Raw genomic sequence first — 20,168 nt, forward strand, 5'->3', positions numbered from 1 at the left:
TGGAATCTGACCCACACTCAGAACCTCAACAGTTTACTTTGCACAGATCCCTAACAGCTTTGTGACCTGTGAATAGCTAACAAATCATTCGTATATTAGGCTGAACAAACAGATGGAATGGCAGTGACTTTGAATCAGACAAAAACTTAAGAAAATATAAACTTGGCAAACCATGAGCAGTAGTTGCTTGATGGACAACAGTGACTTGAAAGCCTCTCTGCAGAGGCAGAGTTGGTTCTATAGGGGCATGTCACACTACGCTTACAAATTTTTTTATAAGATGGATCCAGTATGCTTTATCTGCTTCATAAGACCTGTGGCTAATGCACTTCAAGATGTTAAGTACTTTAATAGGTCGTCTGATAGCCAAGTGAGTTTTTTATTAAAGGTAATGTCCAAAAACCTCACCAAATCAGACATCATCCAAACAACATTCCTTATGACCCACTTTGAATGGTGGGAATTGTTGCAGGAAGTTTTCTCAGATGTAAACCTGAAACCAGTGCACACCATCCATTTCTCCACTCTTCTTATGATCATCTGAAACTGCTCAACAGCTGTTTCACGCTGGATAAGCAGCAAAATATAGCTACATTGTCAGAAGTAGAACTGTATGTGCAAGCTTTCCAGTTATGGGTGTAATGCTGTGTAGTGATAATGAAAGAGGTAATACACAGGAAACTCCTCTGAGGAACACCATTTTCTTGCTCAAACCTGAATGTCATGACTTTCCACCTCGATATATGAAGTAGTGACATGACAGGATGGAGCTTAAAAAGATGAAGACATACACTCCTGGAAATTGAAATAAGAACACCGTGAATTCATTGTCCCAGGAAGGGGAAACTTTATTGACACATTCCTGGGGTAAGATACATCATATGATCACACTGACAGAACCACAGGCACATAGACACAGGAAACAGAGCATGCACAATGTCGGCACTAGTACAGTGTATATCCACCTTTCGCAGCAATGCAGGCTGCTATTCTCCCATGGAGACGATCGTAGAGATGCTGGATGTAGTCCTGTGGAACGGCTTGCCATGCCATTTCCACCTGGCGCCTCAGTTGGACCAACGTTCGTGCTGGACGTGCAGACCGCGTGAGACGACGCTTCATCCAGTCCCAAACATGCTCAATGGGGGACAGATCCGGAGATCTTGCTGGCCAGGGTAGTTGACTTACACCTTCTAGAGCACGTTGGGTGGCACGGGATACATGCAGACTTGCATTGTCCTGTTGGAACAGCAAGTTCCCTTGCCAGTCTAGGAATGGTAGAACGATGGGTTCGATGATGGTTTGGATGTACCGTGCACTATTCAGTGTCCCCTTGACGATCACCAGAGGCGTACGGCCAGTGTAGGAGATCGCTCCCCACACCATGATGCCGGGTGTTGGCCCTGTGTGCCTCGGTCGTATGCAGTCCTGATTGTGGCGCTCACCTGCACGGCGCCAAACACGTATACGACCATCATTGGCACCAAGGCAGAAGCGACTCTCATCGCTGAAGACGACACGTCTCCATTCGTCCCTCCATTCACGCCTGTCGCAACACCACTGGAGGCGGGCTGCACGATGTTGGGGCGTGAGCGGAAGACGGCCTAACGGTGTGCGGGACCGTAGCCCAGCTTCATGGAGACGGTTGCGAATGGTCCTCGCCGATACCCCAGGAGCAACAGTGTCCCTAATTTGGTGGGAAGTGGTGGTGCGGTCCCCTACGGCACTGCGTAGGATCCTACGGTCTTGGCGTGCATCCGTGTGTCGCTGCGGTCCGGTCCCAGGTCGACGGGCACATGCACCTTCTCCGCCGACCAGTGGCGACAATATCGATGTACTGTGGAGACCTCACGCCCCACGTGTTGAGCAATTCGGCGGTACGTCCACCCGGCCTCCCGCATGCCCACTATACGCCCTCGCTCAAAGTCCATCAACTGCACATATGGTTCACGTCCACACTGTCGCGGCATGCTACCAGTGTTAAAGACTGCGATGGAGCTCCGTATACCACGGCAAACTGGCTGACACTGACGGAGGCGGTGCACAAATGCTGCGCAGCTAGCACCATTCGACGACCAACACCGCGGTTCCTGGTGTGTCCGCTGTGCCGTGCATGTAATCATTGCTTGTACAGCCCTCTCGCAGTGTCCGGAGCAAGTATGGTGGGTCTGACACACCGGTGTCAATGTGTTCTTTTTTCCATTTCAAGGAGTGTATCTTCAGAAACAATAAAAGTCAAGCAGTCCAAGGATATTCTTTCTCTAGGTCAAAAAACTGAGCTGCCTGTGTAGGGAATACTGTTGTATACCCTTCTCCAGCAAGGTCAATGGTGGAGTGATACATCCTGAACCCAGTCTGGAAGCATCTAAGATGATGACTGGATTCCATAATTCAAACAAGATGATAATTCACTATTCATTCCACCTATTTCCTACACAGTTTGCAAAGGCAACACTGTAATATCTATGTGGGCAAATATACTTCTTCCTTGGTTCATTGGGAGGGATTAAAATGGCTTCCCTACAGGGATGAACATACTGTCCTCTCACTCAGATTCCCTTGACAAGGATAATGAGATCTCTTTTAGTCCTCTTGTGAACATAGTATAATGCATTTTATTATGATATGGCAACATGTCATGAGCTGTTACAAGGGAACAATGCTGCTCAGTGAATTCCTTTCTTGAATTATTATTTGCTTCTTCTTTTTTTCTTACATCAAGATTATTGTAGGGCCATGTATTGAGCACTGGATTTACTTTTAATTTTTCGTCCTCACTTATGTACGAATCTATCACAAGCTATTAAATGCCGGCAATTGACATCTGGATCTCTACATTTGTATATAATACATATTTTTTTCTGTAGTTGATGTTCGCCAACATTCCATGACATTATTTATTAACGCATAAATTATACTGTACATGATACAGAAGTGATATTCAAAGAACATATGGATTCAATATTAACAACATTTGACGACATTACTCAATAATGCTTAAGATGTTATACATTCTATGATTATTTTCAGATGTTTCTGATTAATTGATGGACAACAGCCTGAGAACACGCCCCTATACTAGCTGTTCACTGTACTTGGATATTAATTGAGTACAACATCCATTATATTTCTGAGGAGACTCCGGAAATTACATACTGAACCAGAGGACAAACTATCTTTACAGAAATCCTTGTGATTTTGGAATAGATACATCAGCAGCTCACTTGGCCAGTCACAATGTGACCACCCATTCCAATGTCATAATAGTGTCCACAATAATGACCAGGTTTTCCTTATCTCTGAAGGAAAAAAAGTTGTGTTACATTTTATCCACCGTCATTCTTAATCTAACTAGAATCGTTGAAGACAGTCAAATGCCATAAAGAAAAATCCATATAAAATTTAGCCAACATGATCATTATATAAAATTTTCCATTGAATGAAGTGAGACACATCAACACTACTTCAGGCATTATGGTGCAATATAAGATTTTTGCATGCAAAAAGCAACGTCAGAGCTGGAGAAAGTAATAAATGTTATAAAATTAAAAAATAAAATAAAACATGTACAACCAATTGTGGCTCAAATTAAAATCAGAATTTTCTTGTCTCGGGACATACACACATAAACCTTTGCTTTTAAGTTCAGGAGACTCGTCAATATAGATAATGTGCCAGAGGTACATAAAATGTGTCAAAGAAAGAACAAAAAAAAATTTAATTTACAGAAATCATTACAAATACGTTTCATTATATTACAAAGGAATCATCTTCATTTCCAAATTGCATGAGTGAATAATAACATTTTTGCACTAGGATGCTGCACAATTGTATCTTCTGTAAACCTAGTTCCATTTGGTGGAAGTTTTTCATTTTTAATTTATTATAAATTTTCATAGCCATGAATTGAGGAGACTGTGATCTGAGTTTTATTCTAGGAGATGCCAACATGCAATTTTCTTTACTTCTTATATTGTACATACACTGATAATGATTTTCTCTAATCAATTCTGGATTGGTATGTATAAAGACAAAGGTTTCTAAATGCAATAGTAAAAATTTTTAGATCCCTGAATAAAGGTCTGGCAAAATTCTTGTGGTTATCACGGCAGATTAGTGAAGAGATAACTCACTTCTATTTGAAATATAGATTTATTGAACATCTGTACATACGACAATTATGGCTGTTACACTTGTCATGAGTAGAAAGTTCATGGCAGACTCGCTAGTCCAAAGAAAAAGGTTTGCTGTGCATCAGAGGTGCCACAGAGTACCCCCCCCCCCCCCCACCCCCCCCCACCCCCACCCACCCCACAGTAGTGCAGAGCACTGCGGAGGGAAGGCTCACAGGATGAAGTCATAATCTCAGTGCCAGTGCAGTGGACGTAGGCGGTGGCTGGCGCGGGAAGTGGGGATGGCAGTGTCGGCAGCCCGGTGGTTCCAATGGCTGCACGTGAGAGGTGACAGCGAGAGGAGACAAGTCGGCCAAAGGTAGTGCAGCTGCATCGACGTTGAGGGACCACACTGGCTTAACTCTCATAACTGGAAATGTATGGGGCCATCCATGGAGGCAGATGACAAACGTGTTGGTAGTGCGATTCAGCACATTGTGTGGGCCCGAATAGGGCGGCTAAAGCGCTGCCTGCACAGTGTCATCCCACAGATTAACAAAGTCAACCAGGACAGGGAGATCCTTGGTTGCAGAGGGAGGTGAATCTTCGACGAACTCAGTGGGGAGAAGAAGGGGTTCACCATACAGAACCTCAGTGAGCGAGGCATTAAGATCTTCCTTATGAGCTGACTGAATACCCAGCAGGACCCACAAGAGGGCCTCCAACCACAGGCTTCTGTGGCACATTAGGGCAGCATTGAGTGTCCAGTGCCACCGCTCGACAAGGTTGTTTGCCTGCGGGTGGTAAGCTGAGCAACACACACCGAGACAAAGTAACAGGCGACAGTATTGGCTATGATGTCAGTAAGGGGGACCGTCTCAATCCAGGGGATAACACGGTCGATAAACAACGAGACATATCTGTAGCCTTCAGACGGAGGGAGGGGCTAATGACGTTGATAAGGTCATGCCAGAAATGGCTCTTAGGGATGTCAAACTTGCCCAGAGGAGGTTGGGTGTGCCTACTGACCTTACTGCACTGGCACAGAATGCACACACAACTCCAAGCGTGACAGTCGAGCTTGACACTAGGGCAGACAAAGCGCTCCATGACCAGCCACGTCATGGCTAGGCAGTGAGAGGAGCAAGTTGCTGATGAGGTCCATATGTGCGTGTAGATGGCTCACCAGGCAGACTAAACGGGCGCTGGCGTCAGAGATGCCATGGATGTCCAGGAGGTGGTCCAACCAAGTTTTTGAGTTGTATTTTTGCAATGCAGGTAGCTTAGGGAATCTGCCTGGTAACACTTGTTTAGCCTGCTCCAGCAGCTGGAAATCGGTGTGGCTGGAGCAGTGCGCCTCCGACTTTGAAAGTGTGTTAGCAGTGCATGGTGCATTGCCCGAGGTCTGGTTGGGGTGGTGTTCGCATACAGCACACAATACAGAGGGAGTGGAGGTGGGTGTATAGGCCACCAAGGTGTGTCCACCCAGCGAACCTGATGAAGAATGCGGCACTCGTGCAACGGCTGGTACCGTTGCAACTGTGAGCTGGGGTCAGTCATGCTGGAGCCACAGGGTGGTGGACCCGAGAACCAGAGCTGGTTGAAGGGTCCACGGAAGGTGGTCATGGTGCAACCACAGTGTGACGATCACGGAAACCAGCGCGATCATGGTGACAAGCATCACCAAAATGGGGTGCGGGGAGGTGCTGCAACACTATGTAAATGATAACGTGCTACACCATACATTGTAACATTCGATTCACCATCCTAGAAATTTCCTGGTACGCCAATCCATTACAAAGGCGACGATGTACATGAAGGATAGACCGCAATGTTTTTAACTGGAACTTCCTCCATGTTGTGGTTAGATGGCAGGCACTGTCCATGTTGAGGCTACTGTTGTGCTGCCACACTACACGGCAGCTTTGTTGAACCGAGTAAGGTTAGGTGGCTGCCGGTATGGCCCGCCACAAATAACTGTTCACTTTTAATCAAGTTCGAAGGAGGTACTCTTGTCCACTCATGGTTGCAATCAGCAGAGTTAATGGTGCCTGTTACACTTGCACCGAAAGTCACAGGTAGATGCATTACAGCGTGAACAATGCAGTCTGGCAGATGATGAGAGTGAATGATGAAAACAAGCACAAATAATGCTGGATGCGATGTCAACAGTGTCAGGGTCACTGCTGTGATTATAATGGGAGATTAGTCGAGAGATAACTCACTTCTATATGAAATATACTTTTATTGAACACTTGTACATATGACAATTACGGCTGTTACACATATCACGAGCACAAAGTTCACACCAGACTCACTAGCCCAAAGAAAAAATTACCAAAAGACGGCACTCTGTGCCAGAGACGGCACACTCTTTAGGCTTAATATTACACATATTCCTAATAACAGCTATTTGAAGTAATAATATTCTATTTCCACTACTTGCATTCCACCAAAGGTTATTCCGTATCTTATAATAGCTTCAAAATAGTTGTAGTAAAGAACTTTCCTAGTATCAATGTCACTTGCATAGGATAACACTGTCATTGCAAATGCAAGACCATTTAACTTTTTTCCTATGTAGCGTGAGTGAGAAGAACAGGATAATTTATTTTTCTAAAAATATCCACAGAAATTTGACAGATTCTGCTTCTCTAAATTCCTGATTTTTATTGGAATTTGGAAGTCAATTGATTTTGATGGTTTTCCTTTTTACTCTCTCTGTATAGTAATAATCCACTTACATCAAACCAATCTTTTAAGCTATTTAGGGACTCAATGACTCTTTGGAGAACTTTTTCTGTGGCCTCACTTTCAATGAGTACAGATGCGTCGTCTGCAGATAAAATTGTGTGGGATGTTATATTTTGAAGTAAATCGTTTACATAAAATAAAAACAGGACTGGGCCTAAGATGCAATCTTGTGGGACTCCCTGTGAAATAATTTTTCATTCCGAGAAACAATTTACTATGCCTGACATTACAATTACTCTTGGTCTTCTGTCTGTTAAATATCGTTTGATCAATTTCAAATCACTACCATTTATTCTGTATCTTTCTAATTTATGTAAAAATATAGAACGATTTACATAGTCAAAAGTCTTCGTGAGGTCACAGAAAATTCTTGTAACTTTTTGGGATGTGTCCAGAAATAAGCAAATTTTCCCAACACATCTATAAGTGACACATATTGTACTCTTCCCTCTCTGCAAACCAAACTGATTTAATGTGATGGTATTAGATTTTGCCATGAAGCTAGGATTCCAACAACGTTTGGAACACTTTTGAAAATATTAGGAGAAAACATACTGGTCAGCAGTTTTCTACATCGTCCTTTCTGGAATGTCTACTTCAAAGCATCTGGGAAGCACACACTTTAAATTACTGGTTTATTATTTCAGCTAGGGGTCCTGAAATAACACTAGAAACTTTTTTAATTACTTAATTACTACAGTAGGTATTTCATTACATCCAGTCAAAGCTTTTATTTTTAAGGGAGAATACAACTTTTTCTACAACTTAGCTGTGAATCATTCCAGCTGTGTCACAGTTCACCTGTTATCTTCATTGCAACCGAAGGGTTGGAGATTATCTAGGCAGCCACTATCATCAACATCTGATCTTCAAACATTTATTAAAAAAACTTATTGAAATATTCTGATAATTCTGAAAGGTTTACAATGGATCTGTCACCTATCTATCAAGATAGTAAATTTGTGGACTGCTGGCTAGGACACTTGAGTTCAGATTTCAAGACTGACCAAACTGCCTTTAATTTATTTGTATGGTTCAGAATACATTTTTTGTGTGCCATTTCTTTTGCTGTCTTTACCACTCTTCCAAATTTAGTGTTATATCTTTTTACATTGTTTATAAAATCTACATTTGCATTACTTTTCAGTTTGTTATGTAACTGACTTCTTCTGGCACTTGACATTTTTATACTAGCAGTTACCCATTTCTGTTTGCTAGTCATTTTTATGGCAGACTGAATGAGGAAATATTTCATTAAAACAAACAAAATTTCCCCAAGAAATCTGTCGCAAGTTTCATAACTTGTAGTACAATGATCCACTGACAGTCTACTTCTGTAAGCCTACAATAAAACAAGATTATAATTTCCTTACTGAAGCATTGTTTGATGCACATTTCTCTGATGACTGATTAATTTACTTTTGGTAGCTCCAAAAACAGTGCAGAATAATCTGAAATCAATGGAGAATTTTTTTGTATCATGAAATGAACAATATGTCAGAATGTTACCTATATAGGTTGCAGTTTGTTTACTTTCTCTTGTGAATTCTGTGAAGTTTAGCTTGAAGATCAATAAATTCTGTTGTTTAACTGCATTCATTTATTATGTTTATGTTAAAATCAGAAGCTATGATAATCCTTTTCTTTTGCTCTTTCATTAGTTTCTGTAAGAGACTCCTTAGTTTAAACAGAAATACTTTCATTACTTCTTTACTTGGTATTCTGTATAGTGAACTTATTACAATATTTTGTCTCTCTAATTCCATACTGCAACTTTCAAGCATGTTCTCATCATTTAGAAAATTAAAATCATCTCTTAACTCACATGTTAAATTATATTTAATTAGTATGCAGGGAGCCCACTGAATTTTTTTCACTTCTACAAAAGCTACCAGATACAACATAATTTCCTACATTATTTAGCCAAAGTTTGTTTAGGCAAAGGACTGATATATAAGAGGTGTTCAAAAAGAAATGAGCTGAAGGCATAATTAAAGAATCCAGTACCTCTATGTTAGAAGTATTGATCCTGGCTGTTGAGACACTCGTCCCATTGTAACACAAGGCAGTGAATGGCTGTCTCATAAAATTCCTGGGGCTGCGATGTTAACGAGTTCCACAAGTAAAGCTGGACATTGTCATACGAGGTGAATCATTTGGCTCTCAGAGCCTTGTTAAGGGGACCAAGAATGGCGTAATCACAGGGAGAGAGGTCCGGACTGTATGGAGGGTGGCTGAGAACCTCCCATTTGAATTTCTGCAAGAGTGCCACAATTGTGTTGGCTGTATGAGGCTTTGCATCGTCATGGAGGAGAACCCTGGTCATTTCAATTTGATCACTTGACGAAGGGTGGTCAAGGTTTGCGAGTAACACTGGGACATTCACTGTTGTCCCTCGCTGCAGGAAGTGAATCAGCAGGGAGCGTCTTAAAAAGGCTCTGAGGGGAAAATGATTCACCTCAGAAGACGATGTCCAGATGTATATGTGGAACTGGTTTACATTGTAGCCCCGAAAATTTTATGAGATAGCCATTCACCGCCTTCTGTCACAGTGGGACAAGTGTCTCAACAGCCAGGGTCAATACTTCTAAGGTATAGGTACTGGTTTCTGTAATTATGCCTCCAACTCATTTCTTGTTGAATGCCCAAACCATAACGTGTTTAAATGTAGCAGCCTGGATATAAAAATGTTTTTCCTAGACTGGTACACTGTTCTCTGGCACTAAAGGTGTGGTACAAATAGGGAATACCATTTTGTTTTTCGTTCATAAATTTCTCAGTTTTTCACACTAAGTAAACAAAATAGCTGTAGCCATACTTTGGGATGTATTTTAATTCTTACTACATTTCTGAATACACACTATGTTAGAAACATTTTTAAATTATGCATAACGCTAAGTTTGACACTTTTGGCTCTTCAGATTATGGGGTACAAATATGGAATAGTCCATTCATTTCAAGTACATTAAAGTTAAAAGAAATAATAAAAAATCTAATAATTCATTGCCAAAGGAAACACTTCAAAACCCGATAATGCAGTAGAAAAACCAACAAAATCTATCATTTTCAGCTTCTACATTGCTTACTCTAAGTAATTTCACTAGCAGAAGTCACACACATAGCCTCCTTTATTGTAACTTGCACATTCAGTGCACAGCCACATTTTGCACATTAGACATGTTACCCATCCTTACCATGCCTTATTCTGTGAAAATTTACCTGGGCAAAAGAGACAATTGGCATTTTCATTAGTGAGCACATGGCTGTACAGAATGCTACTGAGGGTGGACAAATCATCTCTCACACTAAAAACATCGTCTTCAGAATCAAAATCATCTCTCACATTAAAAACATCGTCTTCAGAATCAGAAGATTCTTAGTGCCTAGTCTTTGGAGGCCACAGCTTCATTGTCTCCAGTTTATTTGTTGCTGTCACAGATACTTCAAGAGATCTCTTTTATGGAAATGGGGTAAATAATGCTGAAGAAACTCCTTTGCTCCCCTGGTGCCTGGCCTCTTCTGTATTTGAGGAACGGGTGAGATTTGCAAAGGTGTAATTTCTAATGTAGCAGATAATGTTCTTGTCTCAGCTTCAGCACTACTCTTTCCATTTTTAGAAGCCACAGAACTTGCATATGTTTCATTGACTGGGTCATTGTGTAAGTCCTAAATTATCCCTTCATTGCTGGCAATGAAATCTTCATCCTTGAAAATATGAGTGTTTAATGAGTATGTTGCTAGCACCCTAAACCCATTTACTACTGTCTTCCCCATCTGACCTCTCCAAACAGTTTAGTGATGTGCATGATTATTACTGGATGTGCATTTTTCCCTCATCCATATGCGTACCTACTCACAGTAAAAGACTTTCAAAGAACTCATGAGAGTCCTCTTCAGCAGTTGCACCTTGTGTAAGATGTGAAAAGGTAGACATAAAGTGCTGACAATGTTTTTCAATGCGAGATTTATAACATCAAGATCTCTGGAGTGGCTATAATGCCCATCCCAAATAAGAAGCACCAGTAATTCTGCTGCTGGCTTCATCTTTCTAAAGAAATGTTAAACCCAGTCTGCTAAGAGCTGGCTTTGAATGGTGGGCCACCCTTCATTAGCTGACTGCTGCAGTTCGTATGAGAGAATATCATCATGGTTGGAAAAAAAACAGCCTGTAGCTCTCACACAGTCATAGGTGATCCACACTATGCATAAACGATGGCTGCCACTTGTCACTTTCCCTTTCTTTCAATTACATGGGGAACTTTGCTCTACACAATGCTTAGCTAGGTTCCTCAACATTGTATATTCTATCTGGTGGAAAGACGTTTTTCTCCATCTCTTGTGAGAGTGAAGAGAAAAACATTGCCACATTTTCTCTTGTGAAACCAAGAGATCTATTAAATGAGGTTGCTGTGGGTTTTCAAATTGAAATATCCTTTTTGTGCCACTTCAAGAAAAGGCATAACCATTCGCTTCCAGCCCATTCACCCAAAATGAATTACTTTTATTATTGGCTTTGGCAAACTGAAATTCCATCGGGTTCGTCCAAAACATTTACTTTCCATTGCTATGCTATATTCACTCAGCTGTTGTTCCTGTTTGATAGATAGAACAGTTTTTCGGCCAAGGCTAAATCACCTGGTAAATCTGATTGTACTAGCCTAAACAGAGGGCCCTGGGAACTTGGAAAAGTTTTGCCACGTTCCAGAAGCCTATCTGTTTAGAAAACATATTAATAATTTATATACTATGACAAGAATGAAACTGAAAAACACCAATCTGCAATAGTTATTCCTCCCATTGAATTGATTACAACAGCTTCACTCACTCACAATGGCTGCCTTATGAATGCATTTCAAAGCAGTCTACAGTTGCTGAACATAGTTTTCAAGCAGATCACCAAGGTACAGCACTTACAAGGTGTGGCACCATATTATTTCATGGTACTCCCTCTATTTCACATTTGTACCTCTCCTTCCACAGATTACTTTGTCTACATATTTGTCACTTGCTGATGTGCTACAGATAATGCCACTTACTGCCACTTTTGATGCTGAAAATACTTTTTTTGCTGTTATGATCACATTTCTTGTTCATTGATGATGGTCTTCCTCATGGTAGCTTTGAAAGGAATTCATTCCCACAGTGATAAACTGGTTTGTAATTTACCCATTTCATTAGACTATGTTTTGCTTCAAGAACATTCTCCAGATGCTTATTTAACTGATGAGTTATCCCTAGGTGAACATCGATTGTGCAGCTGGGAGCTACTACATTTTGAAGCATATAATCTCCAATTATTAGGAATTCATTTATGATATTTTGTTCAGTGCTGTGCATACTATTTTTGTAATTTAGGTTGGTCCATTTATATTTGTCTGTTAGTTTTGTATGTTGTTTGGTATTTCCACTGTATTCATCAAATCTAAAACTTCATCATGCTCATATACATTCATGACCAAGGAAACTCATCATTTAAAAATTTTAAGCTGACTTATATGCACTATTTTTAGTCTGACCTTTATGTACTTAACACAAACAGCACAATCTGAATATATAACCACAATGTGCATTAGGTACATTAAAATCCTCATTAATATTTCAATATAACATGAGAAGATGAGCAGTTAAATTCAAACTTTTTAGTCAAAATAAAGATGGATGGCAACTATGGACCACAGAAGGTCAAACCGCAGCATTAATCTGATATAGCTGAAGATAAATTTTAGAATATTTGATATGATTATGACAAATTTTACATCATCCAATGAGCTATCAAACTATTGTGTTATTAATTCTTATCTGTGACACAAGTCTGGGACTCTGATTATCTTAGAATTGTGAACACATTAAGAAAACAAAACTACTGTCTCATCCATTACCTGTTGTTATCCAAGAGCCTGGAACCCATACGAGTTTACAATAATGAAGAGATTGAGAAGAAAATTCAGTCACCTTATGACTACAATGAGATTAAAACTGACTGCTGTGAGAAATGTTATAACAGCTTCAGTCACTGTATGCTGAGGAATGTACAAACATGAACAAACAGTTTTTTATCTTCTCTAATAGCAGACTGAAATTGTTTAAGAGCTTAATATAAATAATTTATTAACCCTCATAAGGCACTACATGTTGTTACCACTATGTAGAAGGAGAAACTGTAATAAAACAAATTCATTACCTCATCACAGTTAAAAACAAGCACCTGACGTCCCATCAATCCACCAAGGGCCTTCACAGATTCAGTCTTCCCTGTTCCAGCAGGACCATACGGATTACCTCCAAGACCCATCCGCATTGCCTAAATAAATATGAAAAAGAAAGTAGACAGAAATGTATAGAGGCTTCACTACTTTAAATTTTATATACAGATGTGATTATTGTGTGTGTACAGAGCTGATTATTGTGTGCGTGTGTCTGGGGTGTCTAAATAACATAGATTGCATTCTGTAGTACTGTTAAAATACACTTATGTGGCATGGGACAGCAATATGCACATATATAGTATTGTGTGCACAAGGTATAAGAGAGCAGTGCATAGGTGGAGCTGTCGTTTGTCCTTCAGTGATTCATGTGAAAAGGTTTCTGACATGCTTATGGCTGCATGAAACAGACTCTGAATGCAGAATGGTCACTGGAACTAAATGCATGGAACATCACATTTCAGAAATTATAAAGGAGATCCACAGGGTCATGAGTGTGCCGAGAATACCCAATTTCACACATTGACTCTCACCACGGACAAAGCAGTTGCCAAAGGCTTTCACTTGACGACCGAGAGCAGTGGCGTTTCACTGCATGAAATAACCCCAGAAATCAACATGGATTGTAGTGAACACATCCATCAGGACAGTGCACTGAAATGTGGAATTAATGGGCTGTGGCAGCAGGCAACCAACGCGAGAGCCTTAGCCGACAGTATGACATTGCCTCCAGTGCCTCTCCTGGGATCATGACTACATCAGTTTGACCCTAGATGATTAGAAAACTGTATCCTGGTCAGACGAGCCCTGATTTCAGTTGGCAAGAGCTGATGGTAGGTTTAGACTGTGGCATAGACAACACAAAACCATGGATCCAAGTTGTCAACAAGGCACCGTACAAACTAGTGATGGCTCCATAATGGTGTTTGGCTGTTTTATGTGGTATGGACTGGGTACTCTGGTCAAACTGAACTGACCACTGACTGGAAATGGTTATGTTTGGCTATTTGGAGACCATTTGCAGCCATTCATGGACTTCATGTTCCCAAACAACAATGTCATGTCACTGAGCCACAATCTTACAGACCCATTTATTGCATGCAAAAGATTTCCAAGACTATCGGCTGCTACTTGACACAAGCTCTACCCAGAGCCTTGTCTGGCTCTGCAGGCAGCTACAGAACAGGCAACACATCTCGCATGTGGGGTACAGGGAAGAGTTGTGGTTGTCTGATATCTTGCCACTACTGCTTGAGTCAATGGAATGGCATTCATAAAGTTATTTTAATTCAATTACAGGAGAGACAAACAACAGTAGACATAATGAATAAGGCAATTTCAATTACAACAGAAACTCATTCTACATATCATTTATTTATGTTGATAGATATTAATTGACACTTTTTATAACCTATAGCGGGCAGTGAAAGACAAACAAAAGTCCACCTTGAAACATTGTCCATTGGCATCACTGTATCACCCCACATTTCGGAGTGTACAAATGGAGCCCAATGCAACAAAAGTTACAAGGCAGTAATAACATAAGCTGATTAGTAAATTTTGAAGATAATGGATTGTTCATTGTAACTGGTGACTAGAGATGAATTGCAGAAGACAAGTGTAATGCACATTTTCAAGACACAACATTTTTTGGTGCTGAAACCTGAGAAGGAGCGAGCCAAGAAGAAAAGGACAGACATACAAAGACAAGCTGGAGAACAAGAAAAGTCACGCATTTCTTCTACAATGCAGATCAGTTAAACTACAAATTGTAAAACTTTCTAAGTACTATACAGGCTCTATGGCAGTAATAAAGTAATTTGAGGCTAAGGATATAATTGGGATACCGTGTATAGTTTGTGCTTTCATTGCTGTTTAAATCAAACTGTTGTTTCACTCATAATGGTAATAAGTGCTAGTTGGTAATGCTACTGACAATGCATGTATAACTAGTGCTACTATTGGACAGTTGTTCTTTGTATTAGTCAGACTAGGTAGTCTCAGATAATACCAATTAAGGAATTGCTGGACATAAGCCAACATTGCCACACATTTCTGAATAATGTGATGGGTTGGATATGGTGGAGAACAATTCAGAAGCACACTTATGCAGCTTAAGGAAGAAATACATCAGAGAAAGAGCAAACATTACACACTTCATTGTGGAAGACGAACAGTTCTCAGACACTGTGGAACTTTTGTATTATAGATACTGTAACATGAGATTACAGATCATTTTGCATAGGCTCAGCAAACAAGATTATGGGATTCATGATCTATTAGACAATGGCAAATATGAGACAGATATTCAAAAAGGAGAAGAGTGAAACTTCCTGGCAGATTAAAACTGTGTGCCTGACCGAGACTCGAACTCAGGACCTTTGCCTTTCGCGGGCAAAGGTCCCGAGTTCGAGTCTCGGTCGGGCACACAGTTTTAATCTGCCAGGAAGTTTCATATCAGCGCACACTCCACTGCAGAGTGAAAATCTCATTCTGAAGGAGAAGAGTCATAGACACGGGAAATGAACTATTTCTCAAAAGTCACACAAAATACAGAAACCGTTTGCATTAAGTTCAAAAAGACTTCTGCTGATTAAGCTTGAGCCCTTTTCAAGTGACCTGAAGACATGGACATGGTTCTGATAGTAGTTTGTTCAGTCAGTCGAAAAGGACATATCAGTAAATGCCGGCAATAAACACACATTTCTTTATGGCTATCTTTCAGCTGAGCTGAAGTATATGCAGAAGGAATTGTAGCGACAGCAGAGATGTACACAAAAATGAATAGGATGCTCCAATGCTTCTGGCACTCAGGACTGGATAATTCAGGCCCACCTAGCTAACATAAAAGCCACTGAATGCCAGTAGCATATTCAGGCTCTGTGGGCTCTTGGGAAAATGTGAGTGAATACAACCGAGTCCTTGCAGTGAAAATTCTTCACACTTTTCTGGATGATGTATACCACTGCTAGATAGTTCAAGATAAGCATTTGGGATGAAGGAGGTATTTTGCAGCTGATGGATTTCCTGGGCAAGGACGGGGACTGGGTGCTTACCACACAGAAGACATACAGTGATCTTTCCATCATCTCTAGTGTCACTCTCACAGCTGCCACATTCCACATGCACATGAAAACTAAAAGACTGACCCTGAGAGGTACTAAAGTACAAGAACTTTCCTGAGCCTTTTGTGAATCTCATGATCACTGGGCACAGGGCTATAAGAAGATCGTTTGTATCAATCATCAAATACATACAATGAAACAGGCAAACAGATGTCTTCTTTGTCTGCAGCATAAGCATACAGTCTCAGACTGCAGGAAGAAGGAAAATGCACAGTGTGCTAAGTGGGGAAAGCTGCATCATAAGTCCATCTGCGATGAAGGAACAGATCTGAGACTCCTGCAGCTCAGGTAAACATTACTTCCATGAGAAAAGTAGCTGCTACTCCCCATGATTTCACAAACCTTCAGACAGTGAAAGTATGTGGCTCAGGACCTACAGGACAACTTGATGCATGCTGAATGTTGGAAGTCAATCCAGCTTCATAGCAAAATCACTTACTGACAATTTGAAGCTGCAAACTGTAAATAAATGAGAATTAACTGTTTGTTCATTTGAATCAAAGCCTATGGCCTTACACCACAACAGACTTGTTTAGTTTAATATGAAGGGGCTTTGGAAGAATTCTTCAGAGTCACTCACTACCTTTGAAAGTCTTGCTGTGATTTCAAACCAGTCACCTTTTCTACAACATGCAAGGAGTTTATAATATGTCCATAAGATTATGCTAGCGGATTCAAAAACTGACTCAGTGGAAATTATTGTTGTGGAGATTCTCATGGGGGTGATTTTTACTGGAAAATAGGTGAGGACAGTTTGCCAACACACGTCTCTGAACCTTTAGTGTTGATTCCTTCCCTATTTGGTTGGATACTTAGTGGGAACAAGCCAGGACCCTGTGTACATGCAACTGTGAAGAATTTTGTTCATTCTGATTGGTGTCCTCCACCCTTGGATAACAACTTCAAACACTTTTGGTATTGAAAACTATGGGGATTACTGCCAATCAAGATTGATCTGTGAGCAACAAGGATGTGAGACTTCTTGAGGAGGTCAGAGCAATATTCTGTATAAATGATCAACAAGTAGTGGTTTTAGTACCCAAAGGACAGAATAAAACCCTTCCGAGTAACAGCCTGACTGCAGAGAAATGATTCAACCAACCTGAGGATAAGAATTCAGCATCAAGAAGACTTTAAACAACTGAATTATGAGTTAATGCTAAGACTACACAACAAAGGAGCAAGAAGAGGTCACTCCCACTCAACTTTCAGGGAAGGCATTCTTTCTATCTCCCTCATCATGCAGCGAGGAGAGAGCAACATGAGAAGACTAAGAGCAATGCACCTTCTCTGAACAAAGTGCTAGAGGCACAAGCGAATTTACTACCTGAGATCCTAGAGATTATACTGTAATTCAGACTATATTCCACCACTCTTATCATGCAGCCATTCCTTCAACTGGTCTTGAATGAATAAGACAAAGACTTGACCAGATTCTTCTGGTTCAAAACTAACCAGAACAAAATGGGATATCTTCAAACAATGGACAACAGGATATAATATGGCTTCATCAGGCTCCCATTCAGCCTGACCTACAGCCCATTTTTAGCCTCTGTAACTCTACAGCAGAAAATAATAATTTGGGAATCACCATGTACTATGAGCTAGTATCCCTCATGAAACCAAGGATGACTACTTAAGTATTGACCCCAACAAAATCACCAGAAAGTCATCAGAAGAGCTCTTGCAATACGTTTGGTTCTATGATCCATTTGAACTATTCTCTCCTGTCTCTCTTGCTGGAAAATTATTATTTTAGTACACATGGTACAGGGGAATTGGCTGAAAAGAACTCATGACTGGATCCTAGGAGCACAATGGCACACTTGAAACACCCATATTAGTAGATGGTGTAGCCATCATAGGTGACAATGCAGGCACTGATTCTGACTCTGAAATCCCGTTGACCATACAGATGGCGAATACTGTCCTGGGATACAGTATTCCATGCCTGCTCGACCTGTTCAAGCAATTCTATAAGAGTTGTTGGTTGATGAGTTGCACGAGTCACTTCTCATCCCATCTTATCCCACATTCGAGAAATCGTGCTGGCCAGAGACGTTGCTGCACATCTTGAAGAACACATTGAGTTTTTCCAGTGTGTGGGCAAGCATTGTCCTGTTGGAACAACACATCTCCTTCTTGGTGCAAAAACAGCAAAAGAAAAGTTCTAACAACATTCTGCATGTACTGAGCACTGGAAATAACAAAGGTGAATGAGGGTTGTTTATCACACACCAGATCTAGAACGACTGCACTCCATGAGACAGTGCTCACCAGGTCTACGTTATACACACAAATGACCAGCACTTGCATGTACACAGAATCTGCTTTCATCACACAAAACCACAGCATGCTATTCCATCTTGCAAGACATCCTCTGATGGCAATGCTTGAGTTGTGTGCATTGGTGCCATGGAATGAGTGGAGCTTGGGCTAGAGGTGTGCATGCTCATGTTCCCACTGCTAATAACAGGTTCACAACAGTTCATGTTGGCACATCTGGGTTCACAAACTATCTTATCTGCACTGTGGTACCTGTACAATCTGCCACTACTTCTCTTACAATACAACAGTCCTGAAGGGTGTCTGTGCTACATGGACATCCAGAACCTCTTCTATGGGAGTGAGAATGTTCAAGTGACCACTAATACCAACATCAACACCTTGTGTGGCAGTTCTCCAAAAGGGTCATCCCCTCACTCAGAAGGCCACAATTTGACCCCTTTTCAAATTCACTCAGTTGGCTGCAAGAAGCATCAGTGCATTTATGTGGCATGTGTGCCTGCTTGCTTCACACATTTTCACCACACTGAGCCTTCTCATTGTGAGTATTCCTTATTTAAGGGTAGCTATGCCATTGCACTACCTGTTGGCACGCAATGTTGAAACCATTATCAGTGAATCTACTATCCCTCACAGGGCATTAGCCATCATCAGATCAAAAGTGATGTCATCTTTCAAGGTGTACAATTTTTTTCTGGCAGTGTATATCATTTTTCATATGCACCAGACGTGAGTGATTCTTTGATTCGAGCTTGAGAAGAGCAGTTTTTGTCTAGATTTTTGTACTGTGAACAGAGTGTGTACCTATGTCTTTTATAATGAAAACTGTGATCTTTGAAAGGCTGCAAGAAGACTCTCTTTAATACTGTGCAAGAAGCTGAAGCATAATTTACATGGTTTGCAATGTGTGTAAGGGAAACAAACCACAATATCATGAAAACATGAATAAGTATGTTCAAAAACCTGGACAACAAGAAGATTATGTTAGGGGCCACAGCTGCAGTGATGCAACAAGATGAGTATAAAATTATATGCTTATTGCAACAACCATTTTAGAACTTTTTTATTTTCCTCACTGCTGTTTTCTGCTATGACAACTACACGCTTAGATAGGTATTCACCTTGCTGAAGAAATGCTTTCCTTTATCATCACACTATGTAATAATGAGTTTTGAAGCAGCCATAGGAAATGGTAGTGTTAGAAGTTCAAACATATACCTCTGAAATTTGGTGGCATGAACCATCTTGGCTTGCACTCTCTCCTGAGTGATGGCCAACTGATACTCTGACAGTACCACCTGGGGAGAACACAAAGAAAAACCACAGACAAGTTCTGTCAGTATATACACTATCCAGCCTCATGAACCTATCTAAATGCAGCTCATACTGTACACTCATTCACACTACAGCATGGACTCTCTGTTCCCTACACAACATTCATCAGAAGGAAGAATCTCCAGGAGAGCTTACAGCCACTGAACTATCAGTTGCCTGTATATATTGGATATGAGTAGCCCAGAGAGATTCCTTTTCCAGGGAACTACACACACTCCAAAATAACCTATTTCTGCCAAGAGAAAAAAAAACAACATTGCATGATCCTTTCATGGAACATAGACTGACGTGCATGGGTGGTCAACTGCAATGCACTAGCTTCAACAAGAAACAAAAACATTCCGTGCACCCTG

General features: G+C 40.8%; 1 protein-coding gene across 1 annotated transcript in view; it reads right to left on the reverse strand.

The window, feature by feature from the left end:
- LOC126328907 (cytoplasmic dynein 2 heavy chain 1) overlaps nt 1-20,168 on the reverse strand; it is a 906,666-nt gene that overhangs the window by 445,934 nt on the left and 440,564 nt on the right. Inside the window, exon 32 of the mRNA XM_049996078.1 lies at nt 13,048-13,167. Coding sequence (XP_049852035.1) covers nt 13,048-13,167 — 120 coding nt within the window. The remainder of the gene's footprint in view (nt 1-13,047; nt 13,168-20,168) is intronic.

This window comes from Schistocerca gregaria, chromosome 2, assembly GCF_023897955.1.
Source record: "Schistocerca gregaria isolate iqSchGreg1 chromosome 2, iqSchGreg1.2, whole genome shotgun sequence".
Taxonomy (NCBI): Eukaryota; Metazoa; Arthropoda; class Insecta; order Orthoptera; family Acrididae; genus Schistocerca; species Schistocerca gregaria.